This window comes from Alosa pseudoharengus, unplaced genomic scaffold, assembly GCF_046254945.1.
Source record: "Alosa pseudoharengus isolate Yale_2024_CS ecotype anadromous, Long Island Sound unplaced genomic scaffold, YU_APseudo_1.1 YU_APseudo_1.1_scf_23, whole genome shotgun sequence".
Taxonomy (NCBI): domain Eukaryota; kingdom Metazoa; phylum Chordata; class Actinopteri; order Clupeiformes; family Clupeidae; genus Alosa; species Alosa pseudoharengus.
In genome coordinates, this window is record NW_027468685.1 from 30,373,571 (window position 1) to 30,399,865 (window position 26,295).

Sequence of the window (26,295 nt, forward strand, 5' to 3'; positions counted from 1 at the left end):
GCAGATTTTCAGGTCACCTAATCAGGTGTTTTATTGAGAACAGAGTGGCAAGTTAGTGAATGTGGGGAGAGCCAAAAGCTCACCAAAAAAAGACAACTTTAAAAATGCTAATGTATAAAAACACAATGAGCGACCATACCAGTTCCACACGCGTGTGTGTGTATGTGTGTACACACATGCACTCAAAAACATAAACACTGTAATGCTTGGCCTCATATTTGGTTAAGGGTACAAACATCCAAAGTTTACATAGAAAAAAGACAGACTCATAGAAACCAGTCTTTCAGTTTCACACACACACATTCTACAAACAAGGGTGTCTGTGAGCACTAGACGTTCTGCAGTAGGCAGACATCTGTGTGTACATGTGTGTCAGAGGTCAAACAGCACATAGGTGGGGCCCGGGCCAACAGGTGGACCATGTCAGCAGTATGTAAAAAAAAGAAGAGTATATGTACAGTATAGACTTTTACAGGTCAGAGAGTGTAACGTTGAGTATGGATTGGGATGAGCTGGATATGAGGACACACCTGCTGCAGCAGGATACTTCCCAGCCAAGGCGGCATCTCACACAAATACACACACACACACACCACCATCGGAAAGGAGGATTTAGTCAGAGTCTGACAAACATGCCCTGGTGGTGTATGTGTGTGTGTCTGTGTCTGTGTTTTTGTGCTTGTGCTCCCTTAAGGCTAAGTAGTGTCTCTTTCATTTGATATCCAATTTGAAATTAAACACGTCCAACAATTACAAAAATAATAAAATAAAATAAAATAACACTAACTAACATGCATTCAAATATCCAAATCCAGAATCTATCCAATCAGAGTGATAACACACCTTAAAAAAGTTTGGGTTTCCTGTAGCATTCAATAACGGTACAGGCAGGTACAGACTTTTGCTATACAATATTGATGACCTAGAGATATGCCCAATGAGATCTCTTGACAATTGCTGATAGTTGATATGTCACAAGAAGACCAAAAGGAACCATGAAGTTGCATCAAGATGCCTTGTGAGTGTATGTGTTTGTGTGCATGCAGTTCTGTGTGTGTGACCTGAGCCCGTGGAGATGTATCTTATGAGCTTAAATTAAAGAACAATGTGTATTTACAGATAAACTTTATTTTACAGCTAATACAGCCCCTTTACCCACTACAAATAGAATATTCACCATTCCCCCACGACCCATGATATATTGTTATTGATTATTATCATCATTATTATTAATACTATTACTATGGATAGCTAATTGTCTTTGTACAATGCAGAGGATGCGTTCAATCCTCTTGTTTCTGAGTGTCACTGAACAGTTTTATAAACATTCCTGGACCTATGTAAACGTTCTTTAAGCTTCTGTCTTGATACAAAAGGCCAGGTTCACTAACACCCACCCACCAGCAGAGGGAGACATTGTATATGTGTGTTTATATGTCTGAAAGAGGAAAAGAATGAGAGATTCAGAGAGAGAGAGAGAAAGAAACACAGTAGAGATTGTTCGAGATGGCGGTTAGTGTGAAGTTGACCTGCACGCGTGGCCAGGAAAAGGTAAGTCTGCCAGAGCTCACCACACTGACCCGCTGACCCACACTCACGTCTCCGTTCCTTAAATCTCTCATAGCACCAGAGGATTGGAAGGCACCACTTGACCTTTCACCTCAACTGATCTCCTCACGTGCTCTAGACGCTGCTCAGCTGTCTGTGTTTCTGTCGTATTGCCATGTTTTTTATTGTCTACTTTCATGTGATAACAAAAAAATAATGTTTTAAAAATAGTCATTCAAGATTGACCAACTCTAGACACTCAGCTACTCCAAAACACTCCTAGATTTCAACTGTCCCTATCAATCCCAACCCACCCTCCTTTCAATTTGATTTAGATTTCTATTTGTTCACTTGTATTTGTCGATGGAAAATAATTAATCTCTATGGAGACAGAAACTCTTACGGGAGACAGAAACTCTTTTGGGGGACAGAGGCGAGAACAACAAGGGAGGTCAGACAAGGAGATGAGAGAAAAGACGAGGAGAGAAAACCGTAGCTAAGTAAAAGACTTACAGAATAAATTACAGAACTTATTAGTCGTAATATGTAAACCTTTTCAGTTGATATGTGTGTGTGATGTGATGTGTAAGTTTGTGTGTGTGTGTGTGTGTGTGTTATGCGTAGAACTCCTCTTGTTTGTCAGGCTTGTGGTAGGTGACCGTGGCTTGCTTGGGCTCCTCCAGCGTGTAGCTGCCCTCGTCCTTCTTCTTCATGCGGTACACCAGGAGCATGACCAGGAAGGCAGCGAACAGGGCGCCCACCACACCGCCCACGATCACCGCTACAGACACAGGGAGAGAGGGAATGGTACAAATTACACACACACACCATCAACACTATCATGACAGAAGAGCCACTGACACCACTGCATTGCAATACAACTGCTGATGGGAAGTCTATAGGCTATTATACTCGCTCCTACTATAGTCTATAGAATGTATAGAATGACCTTTACAGAGAGGGAGACCGAAAAATGTTTAGGACCATATTATGAGACTTGGTAAGTGGTAAAAATGTACCGATACCATCCATGCGTACACTGGAATGCTCGATAGCTAGCACGCTCATCAACTTGCATTGACGTCTGGAATTAAATGCAAGTGCAAGAGCACACCAACTAGCTAGCGGTCCAGTTCCAATTCAGGAACACTCAAAATTGTATGTTACTGGCCACAAAGTAGAGCCCTTGGAGTTCAGACGGAGACAAGTTAGCATTTTTCTCAGAAAGCAGCGTCTATGTGGCCACAGAAGCATGTTTGGAAAGACATCTGGACAGGGTTCTGAAATGGCTTGCAGAGATTGTTGCAAGGATTTCAAATGGAACTGCCCCAAAGGTCTTGTTCCCTACTGGAGAGAAGGGGGGGGGTGTTAGGGGTTGGGGGAGCCAGGGCCGGGGAGTGCCTGGAAGGAAGGGGTAAACAGGGCTTCATTATGGGCACTGTAATTACTGCAGAACAGCTTATTAAGAAAACTTTCCTCCTTTAGCTGTCTTTTTTTAAACAAAGGAGCATTCAACTGCTCACACACACACACACACACACACACACACACACACACACACACACACACACACACACACACACACAGTCTTGACATAGTTTTACTCTGTACTACTGGTTTAGTTGGTCTAATTTAACAGATCGAACTGTACTGGTCTTTCAGAAGTCTAATAGTACTGCAGCAGACAAATACAGGGATACTAACAGGAGCTTTTTAACTTTCTACAAACTCAATAAGCACACCATAGGCACGTTCTAATGTGACTACAAATCATCTCAGATTTCTCCTCTTTACCTATAACCAGGAAATCAGCAAAGACCACTGCAAAGAGCCCACCAACCAATACAGCTGAGGAGACATATCAGATGAGAGAGAGAGAGACTGAGAGTGAGGAATGGCATGAGAGTCAGTGAGCAGAGTCAGATGGCATTCCATTCCATGACAGTAGAGGAGTTAGAGCGACAGATTTTCCTTGAAAGGAAATTCAGATGTAAACAATCATGTGATGTTTGCATTTGCTGTATATATTGTTTACTTTTTGACATTAAGATCCCTGTGGATGTGTTTAGCTGTTAAACATGCTGAGGAGCATGCCTTTCCTGATATAAAAGTCACTGGAAAATATCTAGACTAGAATAACCCATCTACTATTATAGTAAACACTCCTTCTAGTGTAACAAAGCAAAGAATAGGCTATAGTCATACCTGTACTTACAGTACAGTGCACTTGTAAAGATGGGCAAGACAGTGTATTGTCTGTCTAAAGTGAAACCCTTATCTTGTCATTTGAAGTGCAAAAGTACAGAAGTACAACACTTCAAAATACTATGGAGGGAAAGAAAGAATCCAAGGCACTCTTCTTTTACAAATCTATTAATTCATATCTAATATATTACCTGTATTATATATATATATATACATTATAAAGCTTTTATTTCAATGGATATTTGATAATTGAATTTTTAAAAACATGTAGTATACATGTGAAACTAAGCTGAGTGGCAACCCAGTTGTGGCGACACAAACAGCCTACTTCAGGGTGTCAAAACTTCAAAAGCATTCTGTAACATACAGTAGTCTTATATCACCATCATGGATAAAGCATTCTGTAACATAGAGTAGTCTTATATCACCATCATGGATAAAGCATTCTGTAACATACAGTAGTCTTATAACACCATCATGGATAAAGCATTCTGTAACATACAGTAGTCTTATAACACCATCATGGGTAATCTGTACCTTTGCTCAGAAGAAAAGATCTGGTGTTTCAGACCACCGGAGGCTAAAACCAGCTACTGACCGTTTCCAGTACGTCCAGCCCTGAGCCTATCAGGAGAGTAACCTAATGCCTGGCAATTAGTGTGCATGTGCATGGGCCTTCCCGTCAATGCAGTCATTATGCTTGGACATGGTGAGGTCATCTAAGAAGTGCAGAAATGTGGCTACCACCCAAGAGTCCCAAAAGTTTGAACATCAAGTCCAGCAAAATGTCTTTAAAATGTAATAGTTCATGAGTGGTTTTGATGCAAGGATGACTGATGAAAATGTACAGCTATATGGAAAAAGGAATGATGAAATTAAACGACAAGATCCCCTTTTGAGGTAGACATTCTTGTCCTGACAGTCACTCTTTCAAAAAGCTGTAATTCTTTCTGTTACTGCACCCAGCATCACCCTCAACGTTGTGCAACACATACTGCAGATTTGTATACTGTATTTTGATACGAGATTAGTTAAGAGAAGGGTGTCTGAAAAGATGGGCTGTTATATGAATATTCACCTATAAGGACTTCTTTCCGCTCCAGGATGTTCTTTTGTGGGAGCTGAGCGGCCGAGCTGCCCACCGTGTCCACTGTGTTGCCCGACAGGTCAGCCTCGGCCCCCTGCTCTGGCACACTTCTGTCAGTTCCCAGGTCGTTGTCCTGGCGACTGTTGTTGTCACGAATCTCAAAGTCGTCACTGGGTCCCACCGCCACTTCATTATTCACCTCTTTGTCAGATGCCTGCGTCTGAGGAAAGATAACAGGTGTGTATTTGTGTGTGTGTGTGTGTGTGTGTGTGTGTGTGTGTGTGTGTGTGTGTGTGTGTGTGTGTGTGTGTGTGTGTGTGTGTGTGTGTGTGTGTGTGTGTGTGTGTGTGTGTGTGTGCGTGTGTGCGTGTGAGTGTGTGAGAGAGAGAGAGGGAAAGAGAAAGACAAACCCCAGAACAGAGATCTAAATCAGATAAACAGTCTACTGACCCCAAGTGTCCCTGACCCTTGCCTTTTCTTCCTATTCCTCCTGAGCCTCTATACTTTCATCTTTATCTCTGTGACATGATGGATATATTTACAATCCAACTGATCTGAAAGATGTCAATGATAAACTTTACAACCATCTAGTAATCAGGTTTATAATGATGGCCCTTCAAAAAAAATCCACAAATGAGCAAACAGTGCAAATATCCTTGTCATCTGTTGCCAATGTAAAAACAAGCTGGAATCAAGTTCATAATTGTGTGTGTGTGTGTGTGTGTGTTTGTGTTTGTGTGTGTGTGTGTGTGTGTGTGTGTGTGTGTGTGTGTGTGTGTGTGTGTGTGTGTGTGTTTGTACCTGTGGAGGTGAGCTGGAAGCTGGCACTGTGTGTGTGTTTACCTGAGTTGTGAAAGTGGTTTGGATGCTTGTGGTACTTTCAGTGGTGGCTGGCAGAGGGGGTGTGGTTTCTTCCTCCTCCTCCTCCTCCTCCTCCTCTATTTCTTCATCGTCGGCAGCTTCTTGTGTCGGGGTGGTGGGCTCGGTGGTGACTGGTGGGAACGTGCTTGTGTCATTGTACGAGGGCGTGTCCTCCTCCGTGGGAAGGTTCTCCGTCGTGGTGTCCCTGTCCCAGGGGATTGTTGGGAAGGGTTGCCTGGGCTCATCCGTGAGGAAAATCTCCTCCTCTTCCTCAGCGGTGCTGAATTCCTCTGGGCCACCAGAGGGGGCTAACACATCAGGAGCAGGAGGTGGAGCTGGACTTGTGGTTACCATAGGAATGGAGGAGGCCCACGGGGAAATTGTTGTCCTCTCTCTCTCCCTCTGCTTCTCTTTCTCTCGCTCTGCGTCCCTCCCCCTTTCTCTTTCCCTCTCTTGCTCCCTGTCCCTTTCTTTCTCCTTCTCTCTTTCTCGCTCTTTAACCCTCTCTCTCTCCTTCTCTCTCTCCCTGGCCCTCTCTCGTTCCCTCTCTTGCTCTCTCTCCCTCTCTTTCTCCCTTTCTCGCTCCTTCTCCCTTTCCCTCTCTCTCTCCCTCTCTCTCTCCCGCTCTCTCTCTCTCTCCATCTTCTTTCTCTCTCTCTCCTGCAGTAGCTCCTGCTCTCTCGCCCTCTCCTCCTCCTCCTGCCTCTTGGTGTCCTCCTCCTCTGTGAAGTTCTCCTCTGCACCACTGGCTCTGTCGGTAGCAGGGGAGGGGGATGGGGTGCCGCTGGGCTCAGGTGCTGGGGGGGCAGGTGGGGCATTGCCCGTTGCCTGGGTGGTGGAGAGAGGGAGGGGCTCGGGAGTGGTGAAGGACGCACCCAGCCTCGTCGGGTTCACCTCCATATCAGGATCGACTGAGAACGAGATGGCGACAAAACAGGGGAGCCAGGAGTGAGACAGGCAGGCAGGGAGAGAGAGTGGACAAAGAGACACAAGACCACAAGACCACAAGACCATTTGTGCATGCCCCAACACCTGATTTGTCTGTTTAGCCCCACTGAGACACACTCATGGATGCAGCACTGGGGCACACAGGACTATGTTATCCACCTAAAGTGCTGTGGAATGCACTTTATCGGCATAAAGTAACACTGGGGCATTCCGGACACACTGTTCCCCACAACATGTTTTCAATTACCTCAGCTTTGATGTGGTTTGTGTGTGTGCGTTCCATGGCCACATGTTATTAAATGCCCTCAGACACACCTCATGTTGGGACACAGTTGCACAGTAAGTCATTCATATTTCGACTAAACAAACTTTTTTTAACCAGCATAAACGTATCAAAACAAAACAATGTACCATAGAAAAACACACAAACTTATGATATGTAGAATTTGCACGTATAGATAGAACACAAATAACTATATTCAAATATGTGAATATTGTGTGACACACAGGGGAACAGACTTTAAATAAGACACAGCACATACACAAAGACAGACGATCCACACCCAGATTCCTTCTGATTAACTGATCTTATTTACACTAATCAGATTACTACAGATCAGATGATCACACACACACACACACACACACACACACACACACACACACACACACACACACACACACACACACACACACACACACACACTTAAGACAACAACCCAAATAACAGAGCAGAGAGTAATTCATAATGTTAAGTACATTGTGAGTATGTAGGGGCCACATGTGAGAGAACATGGAGTCCAGGCTAATGTTTGCTCAGTAACCTATGTGTGCTGGGGTGGGGAGTGGATGTATGTGCATCCATGAGTCCTGCTGGTATAAGAAGTGACAGCTGTTGTCTTAAAATCTGCAGTGTAGATTCCTGGTACAACCACCAGCTGGTCTCTCTCTCTCTTTCACACACACACACACACACACACACACACACACACACACACACACTCGGTCAGTCACACAGACTCACAGCCTGAGCCGGAGCCGGAGAAGAGATCCTCGTCGTCATAGAACTCGTCCGTTGACCCCTCGTCATCTACCAGGCGACGTTGCTGAGCCTGGGAGAGAGAGAGAAAGACACAGTCTAAGCCTTTTCATACTCTGAACTCAATTTACCTCATGTGATTGAGAGAGAGCAAGAGAGAGAGATGGAGTGAGAGAACAGGAAACAGCAGGAGAGGGATATAGACACAGCAGAAGAACTAGAGGGGGTCGTATTTGTGAGAAGAGGAGAAAGTGGGTGAGTTTTTTTCATGGTCAGGATAGTTGTTATGGGAAACCAAAAGTTACCCACCACCCCCACCCACCCGAGCAACCAAGCCAACTAAGACAACAATCTAGGACTTACATAACACGTAAAAGACATCAAATAGGACTGTTACAAATGTCAAGTAAATATCTAACAATTTTTTTAAATAAGATTATACATATATCAAGGTGATTATATATTTTAATTTGATTTAAATTTAAGCACACATTTAATGGTTATGTTCAGTGAGTGTTAAACATTTGAGTAGCTTGAACTACTCTAAATGGACTACAGTTTAAAAATTATTTTTGATCTGGTAAAATTTCAATAGCCATTGTGAGTGTCTTTTTTTAGACAAATATACCGTGAGTGAGGGATAATGACATATCCAAAGAAGTACACGACAGGACCCCTACTTTGCTTTTTTAACACCTTCCAATCTTCTGAGAAAGGCTTTTGGAACCTGGCAGCAGGGATTTAGTCCCATTCAGCCGCAAGAGCATTAGTGCAGTTAGTCACTGATGTTGGGTGATAAGACCTGGCTCACAGTCAACGTCCATCCTAATGGCGCTCAATGGGGTTGAGGCTCCATGAGGACTGGTTTTGTTCTTCTGCACCAAGCTCTAGGAGCCAATTCTTTAAAGAGCTCTCTTTGTGCACAGAAATATCATCCTACTGAAATAGAAAAGAGAAACCACCACACTGTTGCCACAGAGTTGGAAGCACACAACTGTCTGAAATATTACTGTATGTTCTACCAGAAAGTTTTCCCTTAACTGTAACTAAGGTGAAGCACATCCCCAAACCCTTATTCCTCCTCCACCACACTATAAAGTCAGCATTATACATTCAGGAAGTAACTGCTCTGTTGCAATCAGGCAAATTTCAAATTTTCCATCACACTGTGAGGCCAGAAGTGTGAGGCCAGACAAGCCGTCTGCTCCAGTGTGTTCTAGGGTCCTGATGGAGTGCTTTACATCAGCCCAAACAGGGCTCTGAGTCCTGATGGAGTGCTTTACATCAGCCCAAACAGGGCTCTGAGTCCTGATGGAGTGCTTTACATCAGCCCAAACAGGGCTCTGAGTCCTGATGGAGTGCTTTACATCAGCCCAAACAGGGCTCTGCTCTGCATTGCATGTGGTAATCTTGGCCTCGTGTGCCACTGCTCAGCCTTGTCCCAAAGACCCCAGTGCAGTATTACAACAGAGACGACATCATGTCTACACACTATGAGCACTTCTGCACTTTGCAATCCCATTCTGTGAGCTTGTGCGATCTGCCACTCCATGGCTGATCTACTGTTGATCCTCAACATTAACATCAATATCAGTTGACCGGGTCAAATCTAGCAGGGCAGAAATTTGCTAGACTGATTTACTGAAACAATGAAACATTCCATGATGGCACCTCTTTGAGTCTATTCAGTATGAGCTTTAGTATGACGATTGACTAAACCATTAATCAGTGGAGTTTACAAGGCAGTGCGCTTTTATTTTTATCCTTCTGTCAGCAGAGAATTTGTCTTAGGAATTCTGACCAACTGATTAGAAAGCATATCAAACCATCAATTATGAAGCCACTAGTGGGCAGAAACCAAAATTACATACTTTGACTCTCTTTGAGTCAAACTCTTTGACTTTGATGTATACTTGCATACATACATATAGATATATTGAAGCTGGGCAAAAAAACAATGTGTGTTATAAACATTTCTGACACAGTCACCCAGTTAATTCCAGGCCTACAAAGAAATATACAGACATTCATTGCCATTATCAGTTTCAAACAAACATTGGTCTACCCTTTAAGGTGTGGTCCTTGACCCTAGTTTAAGATGGTTGATATCTGTGCTGACCTGCCAATCAAATACGCCCCTCCCTTCAGAACTCCTAAAGTAAACTTTAATTGGCTGCAGTTGTGTTCAAATCACTTTGTTTATTTGTCATTCACAACACCAGAACTGTGTATAAACACCAATGTGTTATAGTGCAAGCACTGGGCAGAGTTGAAGGACCGTGAGAATACATTTTACTATATTCTGTTCATGTACATTTTCATTTGCTTCCGCTTCATCTAGGTGTAAAAGCAATCTGTAAATAGAATACAAATTCAGGACTCATGGCTAGGATAAGAAGAAGAATTAATTTTGAGTTGATCTGTTCTATAACTCATCCAAGTCCACTGTGGTGATCTGGATGAAAATCCTGTGTATATCCTTTGTCATGTAAGGATTAAAGTGCTGTTGACATTCTACAGTCTACAGAGTCATTAATATTAGACATTTTACTGGCCTGCCTGATGCAGTGCAGGTCTTCTGTCTTGTGCAATGAATGTTAAATATGCCTAAGTGCATAGTGTGAGCAACATTTCATGAGATCTGGAATCTATGACTAATGTTAGTATTTCAGAACTCGGGCCTCTATTGAGCCATTTTCATGTTCTGCCAGAAAGGCTGAAGGCTTGTTTTTGTTTTTGCATTACAATTTACAATTGCACAATGGTGATACACATTATAATGTTTAACATTGGTTTTGTGCACAATCCTCTGAATTTCTAAATAAAATGTGCAGTTTCATTTGAAAGGATCTTTTGCCAATGAACATGATATCAGCAAATAAGAAGGGAGTGTAGTTTGCATCCATTTACATTTCACATAACAGTTCAATTAGTCTGCTGCTATTGGATGTATTATCAGTTGTAATGATAGTCTATATAGATACAGGTATCAAAGTCATTTTGACTATCCTATTGTGTGAGGCAAACACTGTGAACAAATGACTCTTTCTTGAGTCTGCTTTGCAGTACATTTTAGTGTACAATTACAAACATGTTCATATGGTGACTAGGCTTTAGTATCAAAGTGTATATACAACTTTAATACACAATATACAACAATACAAAAAAGCGACCACTGCACATTTTTGTCATCCTACGGTTGCTGAGTGACATTCAAATGAGTTGACGGTCATTATTTTCAAAATTAAGAGACCACTGCAAATTTGAATAACATCATCAACTCATTCGAATGTCACTCCGCAACCTTGGGATGAAATCAGAAAAATGTGCAGTGGTTCTTATTGTTTTCCAGAGCTGGGGCGCGTTTCCCAAAACCACAGTTGCTAACTAAGTTAGCAACTTTGTTGGTTGCAATGCAATTTCCCATTACTAACCAACTAAGTTACAGGTTAGCAACTATGGTTTTGGGAAACGCACCCCAGTATGTGATGAGACATACTAATGTAGTAGGAGATGGACTGCTGTAGCTGTGACAAGACAGAGCATCCATATCTAATCACTCTCATAGGGTTGCACCCATGACCTTCAGCCAGCTCTTTTCTGTAACTGAACAAATAATGGGGGAAATAGTTATTTTGCATCACGATAACATAACCTTTTTCACTGAGTTTATTTACTAGCAGCACGTGCTGTGATAGAATTCTATTTCTCTAGGCTACTGTATTTGCCATGTTAGGCCTACAGTTTAAGTAAGAGTCTCCTACACAATCCGCACACATGCTGGCTCATAATGTTCATCCTGACTGAATAATTGCAGCAGAATCAGGAATGTTATTTCAGCAGAAAATCAGTTGTAAGCCTGGACAGAGAAGTGCATAAGCAAATAAACTGAGAAATAAAATAATCCTCATAAAGGTCTATAACTCCAAGCCCTTTAACATTTTTGTATAAAAATATACACCAAAACAGACAAAATATGTCTGAGCACTGTTTTACTGCTCTGTAGTATCTTATTGATAGTAGTTTCATGCTATTGTGTATGTGTGGACAGCTGTTTCTTAGCGACAATCCTTAATCCCAACAAGCAATCCCACAATCCTCTGAGATTAAGAGCATGTCACAGACACATATGGGCAACAGGACTGGACAGAGACATAGACTGGTGTCCCTGCTGTTTGATCTAGCCTATTGACCTTGTTAATGGGAACTCCAAAGCATGCTGGGTAATATTTTCAGCATTTCCCCCTTGATCAGCTGTTTCTCTTTGTTGTACTCTACCTCACTTGTAATTCCCTTTGGACATAAGACTCATCCAAATGAATACATAGAGCAGATGTAGAGACTGAGAAATATCAACAGCCTTGTGTGCATGTGTGGGTATGCTGCTGTGTAGGGATGCCTGTGTGTGTGTGTGTGTGTGTGTGTGTGTGTGTGTGTGTGTGTGTGTGTGTGTGTGTGCGTGTGTGTGCATGTGTGGGTATGCTGCTGTGTAGGGATGCCTGTGTGTATGTGTGTGTGTGTGCGTGTGCATGTGTGGGTATGCTGCTGTGTAGGGATGCCTGTGTGTGTGTGTGTGTGTGTGTGTAGGTATGCCGCTGTGTAAGCATGCCTGTGTGTGTGTGTGTGTGTGTGTGTAGGTATGCTGCTGTAGGCATGCCTGTGTGAGTGTGTGTGTGTGTGTGTGTGTGTGTGTGTGTGTGTGTGTGTGTGTGTGTGTGTGTGTGTCAGTGCTCGCTGTGTTTGAGGGGTGCTTACTGAGAGTCTAGTGTCATAATCTAAGTGTGTGCCAAACTACACTACACTATTTTAATCATTTCCATTCTGTATAGCCTGCCAGTGTTTCTGCCCCCCTAGCCGAGACCCTAGAGATGTCACTGCTGGCACCTCTGATAATTGGAAACTTCCCATCCATAACTATCAGAATCATCACCCTCGCAAGGTGCTGTTCTCAAGGCATCAAGACATTATGAAAATATGTGGGAAAACAGTGAGACATAGCAGATGAAAGCAATATAAGCAAACAATTGTCGGCAAATATCCGGTGCAAATTTGCACCGCATCAGATAAGAAAGCCAAAGTCCATGCTGTTTTGATTTGACACACCCAGTAAATGGAGAGATAAAACTAAAGTGGGAACAAAACCACGGTAATCACTGCTGCTGAAGGCTGGCGTGGATAATATGGCCCCGTCATAATCTCATATCCTATCGTTTCATTTGCAACTGCCAGCTTTTATTAGTTACAGCACATTTTAGATATCAAATGTTTAGTGATATAAACCTAGCATGGGACAGTTTATGAAGGCATTGTTATGTGGTGGTGCAGTAAAGTGGTGGCACAACATATTAGCTTAGCATTACATTAGCTTGTCATGTTCCCCTTAGCTGTTACTAAGTCTGGTGTGGGACATCAGTCCACAGTGGAAACAGCATGCACGTGAAAGGTGCATCCGTATCTCACCCCCCCCAGTGGAAATGACTCAGAGTGCTAGTGGTGGGCTTCCTCTTATTCATCTTTATTGCCTTGTTATGCACAGTGTGTTTGCGCTCTGAAACACAACTATTAGGATTTTATTCATGCAAGATATTCTTTACGTAACCTCTTCATGGTGATTAAACAACCAATATAGAAACATATTGAGAATCAGCGCTTTCATACCCAATTACTTCAACATGATCCTCGCAATGGGAGCCATGAGTCCATTTAATGACAGCACAAATATTACAAATGCCAATTTTAGTATTTCAAATAGATATTGGAAGCCATTAACACAAACCAACAAAAAAAGTAAGTTAGACGACAAAATGACATGTCGTTTTTACAGTTGCAAATCATTCTAATTATGTTAAATAAGATAAACCTTTATGGAGGAAACAATGGCAATACAATAGCAGTGACATGGGTAAGCACATAGGAATTTGTGCATACAAGCCTGAGCACTATACAAATGTGCTGTTAAGTTGCAGTCTTGGAGTAATGCCAGAGTGCCATGTCCATGGAGTGTAAAGGGTTTTGTGTTAAATAAGTCCCATATGCATCTGTTTGTGTATATTTTCTTGATCATGCACACTAGCATGCAATATTAAGTGTTTAGTCTAGTGAAAATAAGCATGTGAGATATGTGAGTGCAATAAGAGTGTGTTTTCTGAAGGCTGACCTGATTAATGGGCTCATGGGCCCTGTGTGTGTGTGCCAGTGTGAATGGAGTCTCTCTCCCTCCCTCACGGGCTGCCTCTCCGGGGCTTTATGAGGTGTCTGGCGTTTCTAAGAAACTTTTCAGAGTCGCTAAAAAATGCAACATGAACAGAGGGTTGGGACACTGCCTTTGTGCATGTGAGTGCCTGTGTGAGCTTCTGAGCTTTGATTTGCATGTGTGCACTTGTTGAAAATACATGAAACATTGCGTGTGTGACAGTGGCATCTAAAGTGAGTAAACAGGGAGAGTGTCTATGTGGATTACGGGCCCTGAACATTAAATCCCATTTCACTTCACCTAGCCAATGGTGCCACTTCACATCAAAGCTACTTCAATTTGTACACTAATAAAAATACATTTCTGTACAGAGCTTGTCAGGCAGCAGACCTGGAACATCAAACATGCAGAGGAACCCCCTTTTTAGTTTGTGACTTTGCATTCAGTAAAATGAAAATATATTAGAAAATGGCTGTGTACTGGGCTCCCATGAATCACCTATTTCCTCTCAACAATGAATAGAAAATGGAATAATTTGTGGAAGGAATACAAAATTCATTGTTCAGCTCAAGCAAATATTCCACCTCTGGCGAGGCCCTGTCATAATCCATAGCTCACAAGAAGTAACACACTGAAGCCTGGATGGAAAACTTCCAAAGGGAAATTAAGTTGGTGAAGAGAAAAGTGATGGGGTCAGTTAAGCACTCCCAACCTTTGGTCAGGTTGGACCCTACTGCCCTGTTGCAGTGGTGGAACACTGTGTTCTAACAGGGTGAGACATAAAAGCTTTTCATGTTTTTTTTTTATGAGACTGGTCCCAGTGTGGTCCCAATATCCCCAGACACATCAGTGTGAAGTCAGCGGTAATAACATCAGAATTCTGACCCTGACTGCCCCAACGCTTTATTTCACAACCACAGACTATTCCCAAATTGGCCTGGACTCCACCAGTTTGCGTATGTGTCTGCTCATCTCCCCAACACACCCGACTGGCTATGACCACAGTGTCAGACAATGACTGCTGCCAGTTCACCCTTGTGCGTGATACTGGTAGTGGTGAGATGAGATCTCAACAGTGTCGGGTATATAAATGCATGGAAATTAGCAAGGAAACAAGTTTAATCTAAATGTGATTTCTTCATTAACACAACTACATTTGAAGAGCAGAACACTTCATACAGTTCCATACATAGTCTTTAAACCCAGTTGGACTCCAGCTGAACACATACAATTACATGTCTCGTCTCTTGGACAGACAGGTTTAATTATTTATCATTTGATGATTGCTAGCCTAAACTGGTGTTTTCCTCTTTCAGGGTACACTGTCTGCTAGTGGCCAAAAGTCAATAGTGGCTTAAAAACCATTAATAAAAATGTTCAATATAACAAATGGAAAAGAGACCAGCCGATACATTTTCATTTGATGCAGTTTATGTAAATATCAGTGTAGTTATTCTTAGACACTTGTCTGCATCAGCACAATATGACAGGATGTTGCTGCAGTGCATATTTGGCCCAATGGTGTGAAGCCATAGTTCTGTATTTCATGCGTGTATCTTGGCACTGACAACAGGAAAAAGGTGGTCTATTCACACATACTTCCTCAGTGGGACACAGAGCTCATGGCACAAACATGTTGGCCTTTGTCTTCTACAGTGTTAGGGCCCTTCAGACTATGTTGTTAAAAATTTTAATTGAAACCATTTATGATTGCTTCTTATTCATGATTTTGTCACTATTATGCATGTGCCACCTTTTAACCAGACAAATATCCATAGTCAACAGATGTGCGGTGGAGGGATTCCTAGCTTGGTTAAAGAAACAAAGGGTAGTTATTTTACCATAACATCATTTTGATGCCTCATTGTTTTCATTGTGAGAGTACAATAAATCACCAACAGATTATTTTTCATGCCTGTTTTTAGTCTTTTTAACTTTACCAAAGGTGCCAATAATTCTGGAGGGTACTGTATGTGCAAGTATTAGCATGGCCTTGATGAACTGGGTACCTCCTTAGCACTAAATGGGTGCCCAGATCAAAAGTTTTCAAAAAAATTGTTATTATCCCCAAATCGTTCACCCTAGGTCAGTGGCCTGGGCGGGGAACAACAGCTTCATGAACACCTTCCCCTTTGCATGATTGGTCATTATAACACCACTAAAACAGCAAATCCAGTGGCGGCTTTAGACAGAAATCAGACTAGAATCCGAACAAACACTTTATTTAATGTGTTCTTAAATCCTGTGTTTTTACACCAATTACACATGCTAGTGCTAATGGTTAGTGTAATTTGAAGTGACACTCATACGCCCCTCTCTCAATTAGAGTTCAATCAAACACTTCCAATCTGCGATGAATGGAATAAATTGTGGTTTGGCAGAGCCAGGCTAGGAGATCCCTGCACTACTGTATCTAGTAAATTATTCAGACTCCTCCCTACAGGAAGTCCTCGAGACAGAGGAGACCCCCACCCTGTCACATACGAACAGAGACAATCTCAAACATCAGTGGGGCTAAATATATCAGCCCTCCATTTAACCCCATACTGACATGGATACAGATGTGTGTGTGTGTGTGTGTGTGTGTGTGTGTGTGTGTGTGTGTGTGTGTGCGTGTGTGTGTGTGAGTGTGTGTGTGTGAGTGTGTGCATGTGTGCGTGCATGCTTGAGAGCGTGCGTGTGAGCGCACAAGAACTTTGACATTTCACCACACAGAAAATTTCCGGAGATTTCAAATGGCTCCACCCTGGATATCACAGCACATTCCCAGACTCCAAACGATCCGTTACTTACACACACACTCACACACTATCACACACACATACACACAAGAGCAACTGAAACAAACAAACAAGTAGTAGCACACACACACACACACACACACACACATCTAACTCAACTGTGGGAGGAGAAGACTACTAGGCACACATACAGCAAGTTAGCTGTTTAGATGTGTATCTCAAAGTAGTACTCAAATCCCAGAATCCTTTGTAGTCTGTCAGATCTTCATGTGCTCTCTCTCCCTTACACACACACACACACACACACACACACACATACACAGAAACATACATACACACACATACACATACACATACACATACAGAAACACACACACACACACACAATCCCACAAAAATCCCTTTCCCCCTTCCGTTCCCTCTCTACTTCCTGCTTTGCCCCTCTGCTCCCCTCCCCCAACAGACTTGTGGGGCAGAATTTTAATTAGCTCTGTGAGTGCTGGAGACAGAGAATGGAGGGATAGAGAACATAAGAGTGAGAGAAAACAAGAGGGAAAGGAATGATGACAGCAGCCTCAGTTGTCATGGATACAGAGAGCAGGCCTATCCCAAATCTAAGCATCGCTCGCCTTCTTGTCTCTCTCTCTCTCTCTCTCTCTCTCTTCTCCTTCATTCATCCTTCTCTCCATGGCTGCTCATTTCATTCTCATTTCCACCTCCAGCCAACCCCATCCTGCAGCCTTTCTATCTCAATATAGGTGTGTGTGTGTGTGTGTGTGTGTGTGTGTGTGTGTGTGTGTGTGTGTGTGTGTGTGCGTGCATAAATAAATCAGTGAAGCACATTTGCCCTGCATCATATGCGAGAGTGAAGTGTTATTAGCACGATTTGACCTTTGGCTGGGTCATTGTGGAGGCTATAACAAACAGCGCGCACTAAGCAGGGACATCTGCTCGGGTGACTCCTAAGTTCACTGGGAATAGAGAACAGAATGTGCCACCTTCACAAAACAAATCAGACGCCAGGCACAGCGCTAGACCACAATAGTGTCATGAACCCTTACAAAACATTCTTCTGACATCAATCTGAGAATATAGAAAACACTCAAATTGAAAGATGTCTATATTAGATGGCTATATTATGAAACAATGTTTTGGGCATTGTCTTCTTCAGAAAGACAGCATTCTCATCATCTAGTGAGTGAGCCATCATGCCCTTTTTGTCACACCCCTTTCCATGGAGCACCCTCACATTACCGGTCAGTGGCACTATAATAAGAGAACGTTGGAGTTTTCTAGACTATACACCTCACTTCCAGACAGTCTTCATTGAACATGGTCATTATGAAGCACTATCTGGAACTCTATACCCACTTCTATGTTTTCAAAATTGATTGCCACAGAGACACGGGAGTACAGCTGTGTTGTTCTAAACAACAGTGGTCAAGCATTCCACGAGTAACTCAATCTTGGACTTCTGGAGTCTATAATCATCCTTCTTCAGTACTGTAAGCTATGCCAACACATGGAGTGGACTGGTAGAATGTTCACATTAGATTTGCATTCATTCATTTAGCTGACACTTTCATCCAAAGAGAACTATCTTCTATAGGAGCAAAACAAGTCAAGACAAGAGTCAAGTTAAGTCAAGGGATGTAGATAGAGGAGACACAGGACAGGGCAGAGGGTCATGGATGTGTGTGTACACTGGATTAAGGCCAAATGTCTAACATTGCTGTTTAAGGGCACTGGGGGTTTGTTATTTCTGTTATTCAGCAGTGTGTCAGCAGCACATAGATCACAGCTTTAGCTATGCATTTAAAAGCCTAATCTGCTGTAGGAGGCTGTGACTAATGTGGTGTGGGCTGTGCAAAGCACCCCTACTACTCAACATTATTTAAGATATCCATGACTAGACTGATCTGAATAACACAGTGAACCTCCTTACATAACCATGGGAGTTGTGTTTTGCAGATGGTCTTCCATGGGACATCACGTACCAGCGTAACACTAGTTCAGGTACTGACAGTTCTGGGTGTGTTTTCAGCTCAATTCTGTGAGAAGTTCTGCAAAACACTGCGAGACACTTGACTCTGCTTAGTCTCGGTAAGTTTACTGTGGGTCTGTTTAAACCTTATTTTGACTGCTTTAATTTGGAATGTGCTGGAACGTCCTCAAGGCTAGGACGCTAGCAGATATAGCCATACACAGATATGTGTTGTGGCCTCTGCCCTGTATAAGCACCCCCACACACACCCACACATCCACCCACCAACCCACACCCCCCCCCCAACACACACACACACACACACACACACACACACACTCTGATGATGTGTGTTTCCATTGTCTTGTCCATTCTTCCATTCCTCAGAAATAACAGCAAAGTACTTCTTCAGTCCAGAAAATGTTGACATGTAATTAATGATTCAATGGTGTCTAGTAATTTCCCTACCATACTTAAGGTGCTGCTACATTTACTCTAGAAGCATCATGACAATGATATTGCAAAAGGCATAATGATCTAATGGCATTTAGCTTGCAACAAAGTCTGGAAAAGCGAAATAATGAATGCTCTTTAATTGGTAACTGTTGGTATTCCCTGTCCCTCAACCTAAACAAAATATTGTACTGGGCACAGGGTAATGCAAGACGAAGCCTTCAGCCCCAAAAAAGACTTTTTTCTCTAACACAATGAAAAGTGTTTGAACCAGAAACACTGGTAAGCAAGAAATAAAGGCCAGTTCCTTTTCATCAACACATCTCCAGTGAGTGTTAGGTTCCTCATTGGTAGTTTTACAGGATATAAAACAATTCAGAGCAAAGGAACTACTCATTCCATCAGCCCTTGTGAATGATACATTCACTACTACCTAAAAAAAGTTTAACATGATTCCTCTTGAATTTAGGACAACAAGATGACTAACGTATTACTGTTTGCATTGAGCAAATTCAAAGTGGTCATAAAGTCTGAATATGTGTCCATTCCTCGATTCATCCTTTCAGACTACTGGTATTTTGATAAAGGTCTCTCTCTCTCTCTCTTTCTGTTTGACTCTCTCTGTTTATCTGGACTGCGTAGACCTGAATGATTCGTAATTGATTGGATAGCCTAATCTTTATACAAGTAGGCAAATGTTCATACTGTTTAAAATAATCCATTTGGTAGTATTTCCCATGTTTGCTGAGCAAAAGTTTTGTGTGAAATGAATAAAGGACTGGCCCATATGGACACCTATCCAGCTCCTAGTGCAAATGGAGAGAGTAGGCACTTTTCCCCTGCAGGAACTTGGGGCTCTTCCCAGGAGACACCAAATATTTACAGGAACGACCCCCAAATGGGACCTTTCAGCCACTCTGTTTCCATTGTGGTGTAAGAGCTACCGCATCTACTTGGTGCAGCTTTTGCTCCAAGCACCACAAAATATGTTTTCCAGCAGTAGCATCAACATTACATTACGTTACATGTACAGGTAGGCCTACCCCAATGTCTATTCAGCAGTTGAATTTTGCAAAAAAGTAGCCAACGCAATTGTAATTACTTGATAAATGACACTACTGTTGACTAATAATAAGCTGTATGTTTGCTTACACATTGTATAGTACCGCAGTGACCTTAACCGCAACATGCTAACTCCCCTAATTCCCTTGCACTGTAAGGTCAGATGCAAATATTCTGGCTGTTTATATGGTGCTGGTTTTTGTTTTCCCACTAATGTCTTGTTTAAGCAAAAAGCGTCAACCACCCAGCAGTTTCAGGGCCGCATAGATCTCCCCTGCAAATGGCCTTGAAAGAGGTCCTACGGGGGTGGTTCCTGTTCCTGATCAGAACATGCACAAGGTGCCATGGCTCGCAAGCAGCAGGAAGAAAACACAATGCAGTATCTCCTTGGCACTGATAGGAACAAAAAATAGATATAGTTCTGGTATCATCTTCCGATTCATTTTGTGTATTGTACAGTCATGTGAAGGTCAGATAAACATATTTGTATCCTTCACTATGCCGTAGGTAGTTCTGTAGTCTTGGACTACAAAACTACAAAAAGTAAGAGTTGTATGAGTCTTAAAAACACGCAACTTCACATTATACCATTTAATTTCCGATTCCAAGTCAACAGAGCATATTTAAAAGTGGTAAAATGCAATTTCCTAAAGAAACTGATAAAGGGAAACAGAAAGCATTGCAATGTTTTTGAAGGTTGTTCAGCTGTAAATGGGAAAATCTGTGCTGCATGGCTGAATTTGAGCTGTTGTCGAGTTTGAACTCCTTTAATTCACATCAGACTGCTTGTCTCCACTAGCCAAGATGTGTAAGTACAAGTGTCACAATTTAAACAGTGATCAGAGCACATCCACATCTGATTAACCTGGCGACCTTTATTCAGGGAGCGGCACAACTGATTATTATCTTTGGAAAGAAAACCAGTCCTGAGATCCAAGGTCATTATAATTTCCAAAAAAGGATAAATCCTTTGGTGAATTCAAAGAAAAACAACAGTCTGCTACTGGTTTCTTGGCGTGGTTTCATTTACACACTTGGGAAAAGATAAACAAGAAACTGCCAGCTGAGACAACATGAGTTAAAACTTTTTTATGTTTGACTGAATAGATGCACCCGAGACTTCTAGTGAGCTGTGTGATGTAACACACAACGCATTGCAATGAGACACTGAAATCTTGGCTAATAGAAAACTCTGGTGTAAACTCGTCAACATGAAAGAGGTCAAGGCCTTTTTGTGGTACCAAATCAACAAGAATATGAATTGTCAAGATGGGCAAGAAAACAGGACAGAAATGAACAATGAAGCTTCTGATGTGTACATGTCCAAATATATTGTATAGGCTACTTGTTATGTCAAATAAAATCACCTGATTAGATGTAGTCTGTGTTGATTGAAGCACTACATTGTTTCACCTTGTAGAATTGTAAAATCTCTTAATCTCAATTGACGTATCCATATTGTCTGCACAGCACAGATAAATGTCTATGATTCAAAAAATAAACAAGGGGTCCTTGAGACAGATGAAGCTTCTAATCTGATGTATTTGTTTTGACAGTGGACGTCAAAAAGAAACATCCGCCTCTGTTTGAGATCAAGGAGTCCACAACTTGAGATATGAACAACACAATGACTCCAGGGCAGGTCTCTAAAACAAGTTTATCTCAACATAAAGTGTGCCTAAATCAGACTGACTTCAAGATTTTGAAGAGGGGTGGTAGTTAACTTACAATCACATTAACCTTAGAGCTAGGATATAGGTTATAGCTATTGACTTGGGTTGGTGTTCCATCAAAGCAGAGAATGAATCGTTTTCTCTCATATATTTGGTAGTTTAATTGGCCTTGTAATAAGTATGTTATACCTATTTAAGTGTCTAGTCTGCAACAGCAGCGCCCCATGCTCTGCTCTGTCAGCACCAATGGGAGTTTTAGTAGAGTTTATTGTGTAAAGGATCTAACAAACCGGAATCCCGACCTGGCAGAAAAAGACTTAATTATGCTACTGTTTTAAGATCTCAATTATTTCAATATCCAGATACCGCAACAAATGTGCATAGAGAATATAGCCCACTCTATATTCTCTGTGTAGAGAGCTCACTGCAAAACCTTGCTGTACATGTTTTAAAACTATTATTTTTTCAATCATTCACATAGTAAATTGATGTGTTTACTTGCACATCAATTGAACATATAAGATCAAGTTATTTATGTGATAAACAAAAGATTTGTATATTTTATAAAAGTGTCCCTGAGGCATTGCAGTTCTTTGAGATAACACATCTTTTGATGTTCACTCTCATGTACAAATTATATAGGTTAAGGTTGAAAATTGATTGTGTATAGGCTCATAGTGGCTCATATGAGATTGACTCAACTGGATTGTGGTATTATTGGGCTCTCCTCCAGTGCATATGTTTATTTGGTCAGAATAACAACCTAGTAATTATTAAGGTATTTGAATATTAAAATAGTACACTGACAGGAAACATTTATAAATATTTTTCACAATAATTCACAATCATTCAAATTGATGATGCAGTCTGTGTGAGTTCTTAAGGAAATTTACATCTGTTTGATAAGCCACAATGATTTCACATTCGGCTCCTTTAGACCTTGAACTGACTGCTTTAATCATGAATGTTTTGGAACATCCTCAAGGTCAGACAGAATGTCTAACATACTGCCCCTGGTGCCCCATAATTTTCAACAAATACCATGATCCTGCAGGTATTAGCCTATTCTGTGGTACATATACAGTGAGAGAGAGCTTACCATGCACGGACCTGTGTTAAAACATCTTCTCATTTATTCTTTATGACAACTGCTCTCCACCACTGTAAGGTTTCCAATACTTTCTACAATTACAATACAATTTCACCGCATTTCTTTGTAACACTGTTATGAGGTTTAACTGTCTGGATCTACAAAACCCTAGGGGTATGTAAAAATAGGTATAGAGGGGCTTGAATGCTTGGGTTATTTCTTCACTTCAGACCACAGCAATGCTTGCCTACCAGCCAGGACTAGTATTGGTTTGGTAAAGGATTGGTTTATCACTGTCCCGCTGACAAGACACTCTTTATGTGGAGTGTTTGACGGTGTGGGAAATATCCCTTCCAAAAAAAATTGCACTTCCTGAGTTTGTTTATTTCTGGTCATACATTCCAAGTATGCACACACACTCTCTTTTACACACTCACGCACACACAGACACACACACGCTCTCGATTTCTCCCTCTCTCTCTTTTCTATGGTCGTCTTTGTGGACTGAGGGACAAAACACTGATTCATTTCTGCAGTAACTAGAGAGAACACGTTGCTTTTTTTACATGAAATGAAATTTCATACACACCCTCACGCTCCACATTCTGCCTGTTTTGCTAACACAGGAGAGCTCTAGGTTAAATATAGAGGGGTCTCTTAAACTCCTGCTTATTCTGAGAAACAACACAGACAAAAAGACCCCAGGATATCAACACAAGATAGAGACCTACGCAAAATGACTGACCCAATTCCCATTAGATGAATGTGTGTGTGTGTGTGTGTGTGTGTGTGTTTAGAGAATGCTGCAACTTATTCTTCTATAAACTTGTTCAAGGAAGTCTACAGTTGCCTTTTAAAGACACCCTCAATTTCCAACGCTCTCCGCCCCTGTTGCAGCCTGCTAAACAAATGCCAGTGGAGGGACAAAAATAACAGGGTACTTCAACTGGCTCAGTCTATAAGCACTAACACAGTCATTTAAAGTGCTGTTGCATAAATATGCTTCTGATATATTTCAACAACTGGTAAAGCGCAAGACAATCTGCAGATATACTGGAACAGGGATTTATATCAGGGGTCAGAAAGAACACTGGGGGACTAGTGAAGAGATGCCCCTAACTGGTGGTCTTTCGCTTTGAAGCATGAACTGAGAATATTTAATCAGATTGTACTTGATTTGTGCGTCATACTTACACATGCGTGCAGAGGGCACACAGATAATCTGAGGGAATCCATATATTTATATTACAGGGAAATCCATAGGCAAGACATTATAAAGTAATACGATAGATAAATAAATATGGCAATATAGCTATATAGTAGCTTATCACGTCTTTTACCTTCATCATGTCCTTTAGGTCAAATGATGAGACAATCTAAGTAAATTAAAGTAAATCTGCACTAGTTCCACTCTAGCTCAACTTTGTTTTAAAGATAGACCTACGGCTACTTTACAAAAGTAAGTAGGCCTATGTGTGTAAAATCTGTTTTAGTCTTTCACACCTGTTCATGCATTATGTTTTTGTTTTTTTCAAGTGTCCATGCCAGTACATTCTTCCCCTATCTACCCAAATGTATGACAGTAGTAGTAACCCATATAAGGTTTGCTTGTCATTGCTGTGTAGCAGAATAATATTCTGAATTGTATTCAATTTTCCAGTACAGAAAGCGCTCCCCTCTTTTAAATTAGATGGAGGATAACCTGAGTAGATTAGGCTATCATATTTCCTTGGAGGAACATCCAGCAATAGCAATAGCTTAACACCCCATGGACATTGATTAGGCTACCTGAACACTAGCTTACTAGAAATCTTTCTGTCAACTGCGTCATCGAATCTCCCGTGAGGTTTTAAAATATAGGCTATTATCTTAATTTCTCTACTGCCCAAACCCGTTCTCGCGAGAGCTGAAAGAGGCATGGTTCCGCTATCTTGCTTCACTAATCGGTTCACGATGTCGTCATCGACCCAGCCACCCCCTCCCACCCCTCCTTGGTCCCCGGCGGGGTTTAGCACCGCTGTGCCCCACCCCGGGCTTCTGCACCCTGTCTGCCCAGCCACCACCACTACGAACCAAACCCCACCTCCATGCTATGGCTGCGTGTGAGGAGCAGTCGTTAAGATAACCTACATTTTCCCTCAGCTATCCTTCCCCTGTGTCAGGTAGGCCCTTCTGCACGTGCGATTGTGATGGAGTAACCTGCTAGTTCTGAGGAATATAGGCGTGAGCAGAGGACAGGAAAACAAAACCCAGTGATTGCATAATTAAACAGTAGCCTAGTCTAGTCTAATTAACTGCAATACGGCAATTAAGTTAGATCGCACGCGCTACCCAAACAGGCTGTCTCAGTCTCGCTGGGGGAGGGGAGAGAGGCGACAGTGGGTTCTTAACCCTCCCAAACACTAATACACACCCACACACCAGCACCCCAGCGGATTCTCTAATGCCGTTATCACCATAGCATATCCAGCTCTCATTCACACACTTACTATCTCACACACACACACACACCACGCACACACACACCACACAAACACACACAGAGTAGCCGTATGCGCTCTGACTCGGTAACCCAAACCCAAGGTCCAGAGGACCAATTTCACGCACAGTCACATAACCCACAATCCGAAGAGGGCGTTAGGTTACCCCTTTTAGGCGACGGACTATGCAGGTCCGAGGTTTTCCTAGGAACAATAGAACACAATGGCCAGGAGCACTGCTCGCGCTTACCGATGCGGCATGCCCGTGGAGGAGAGCTAACGCCATCCAGCACACGAGCTTCATGATGCTGCAGCCTCGAGCCTCCTCCGCCCGGTCTTCGGTGAATGAAATAGGTTTTCCTTCAGTTTTAAATATCCTGGTTCAATGAGCGCGACCGTTCCTACATCCAGCTTCCCGTGATCTTGGTCGGTTTAATCCCGCTAAAGCTCATGCGCGGCTATTGAAACCCAAAGCGATCTGTGCCCGGCCTTCCCGTTTTTTTCTGAAGGATACTAGTTCAGTCTACGAGACCTGCTAGATGCACAGTCGGCAGGCGCCAGACTGCACCCTCTCACTTGCTGCTTTCCTGCCTCGATTCTAGCCTACTAAACGCGTGCAGGATGGTGTGCGCCGACACTACTCTTGTGTATGCGGATGCCCCCTGTAGCCAGCAAGAGCAGTAGCATGACTGTGGAAATATCCCAACCTGGCAATTAGAGTAAACACTCCGGCTATTGATAATACAATTCAAAATGCAGACCCCCCTCAGCTGATTTTTTCATATAGCTGTGCGTAAAGAAGATCATGGTTAAAAAACACATTAGTATGCAATGCCCTTTCCATACGACATTCCTATAAAACGGCTTTGGAAATTACCTGTCATAGGCATAGAAAAACAAAGGCACAGCATTGTCTTCTTAAAATAATTCA

At 42.2% G+C, this 26,295-nt stretch overlaps 1 protein-coding gene across 1 annotated transcript; it reads right to left on the reverse strand.

Moving 5' to 3' along the window:
* On the reverse strand, window positions 1–25,955 carry sdc3 (syndecan 3). Its single transcript, XM_076302300.1, has 5 exons — window positions 25,615–25,955; window positions 7,674–7,761; window positions 5,684–6,612; window positions 4,832–5,060; window positions 1–2,329 (listed from the first exon to the last, which is right to left on the reverse strand). The coding sequence occupies exons 1-5, from the start codon at window positions 25,666–25,668 to the stop codon at window positions 2,163–2,165; spliced, it is 1,467 nt and encodes a 488-aa protein (XP_076158415.1). The 5' UTR covers window positions 25,669–25,955; the 3' UTR covers window positions 1–2,162.
* Between the last annotated feature and the right edge of the window lie 340 nt (window positions 25,956–26,295).